This window comes from Phytophthora parasitica (genome assembly GCF_000247585.1).
Source record: "Phytophthora parasitica INRA-310 unplaced genomic scaffold supercont2.79, whole genome shotgun sequence".
Classification (NCBI taxonomy): Eukaryota; Oomycota; class Peronosporomycetes; order Peronosporales; family Peronosporaceae; genus Phytophthora; species Phytophthora nicotianae.
Genome location: NW_008649065.1, coordinates 227132 through 228430, shown reverse-complemented (window position 1 = coordinate 228430; position 1299 = coordinate 227132). Strand labels below are relative to the sequence as shown.

Below are 1299 nucleotides of genomic sequence, written 5' to 3'. Positions count from 1 at the left end.
ATTAACATACATGTATACCAGCAGCGCACGATAGTGTAAAAATGCTTTAGTAGAATAAGCCCGGCCTTACGATTAGCGTCACTTAGTGGCATTTTTCCACGAAGTTATCTCTTTCTGAAGAGTAGTGTCGTCAATATACGGCTGGCGGCCCGCAAAGAAGCCAACCACACGAACCACCAAGTCAACTGTGAGTCTAGCTTGCGGGTCTTGGCAGCATATTTTCCTTACAGCCTCCCATTCCAGTTCTTTCAGTGTAACCGGTGTTTTGGGGAATCCCCCACTTCTCAAGAGTATTTTGACAGCATTATCCGGACATCGTCCCCACGGACAATGGCCAGAAAATGCCTGAATGATGCACATTCCAAAGCCATAGACATCCGACTCAAACGTAGGACCTGCACCTGCGATACATTCCGGGGCTTTCCATTGTAAAGCACCACGAGGTTCCCCTCCATCGCACATTCGTAGACAGCTTAACCCAAAATCAATCAGCTTCGCTCGACCGTTAGCACCAATCAAAATATTATCACCCTTGAGATCAGCATGGACAACACCATGCAGATGAAGTCCTTGTAACCCGACCGCCGCGTCATGCAAATATCCCCACATCTGCTCCTTACTGACCTCAACCCCTACTTGACACTCGTCAAGCCTTTTTCCATCGATATATTCACAAACAAAAAGCGGGTAACCTTTCGTGCATGCACCAAACAAACAGACGATGTTTGGGTGTCTCAAAGCAAACCAAATGTGGGCCTCTTCTCGAAGTTTTTGGGCTGATTTGAGATCAAACGTTCTGAGCTTTTTTAGTGCCACAGAAGCTCCAAGCCACGTACCACGACAAACTTCCGCATAGGACCCAAAACCGATGTCACTATCTCGCCAAGTGCTTTCTGCGATGTGGTCAGTGGATATGCTCCACTTCGGTGAAAATGGTTTAGGAGGTAAACTACGAAGTCTGCCAAAGCGTTTTCGAGGTTGTGACGGAGTCATTAGAAGCCCCTGACGATTCGAGCGCTCTTGCTCCTCAGCATTAAGCAAAGTCCCTAGATCACCACGATAGTGTTCTTTTATGGCATCTTCAGCAGACCTGTCGAACGAATCCACTTGTGTTAATTCCTGGAATTTGACTTTAAGAACTCCGTCTTTTGACACTGGGGTCAGCTCAGAGCTATCGTCGAAGTCGTACTCATCATAGTCCGTGTCGACGTTGCCACTGATCGTGTATTCAGACATGACTGTAAGTAGATTCGTTTGTCCACGATTTCGCTTGCTATAATCAAGAGGCGTTGGAGGTGG

The 1299-nt window shown here is 47.2% G+C and overlaps 1 protein-coding gene across 1 annotated transcript; it reads right to left on the bottom strand.

Annotated features, from left to right (window-relative positions):
- Positions 1-22: 22 nt before the first annotated feature.
- PPTG_18083 (serine/threonine protein kinase) lies at positions 23-1236 on the bottom strand (the record flags this gene model as incomplete). The annotated part of the gene is made up of 1 exon (XM_008916159.1): positions 23-1236. The coding sequence occupies one exon, from the start codon at positions 1234-1236 to the stop codon at positions 79-81; it is 1158 nt and encodes a 385-aa protein (XP_008914407.1). The 3' UTR covers positions 23-78.
- Between the last annotated feature and the right edge of the window lie 63 nt (positions 1237-1299).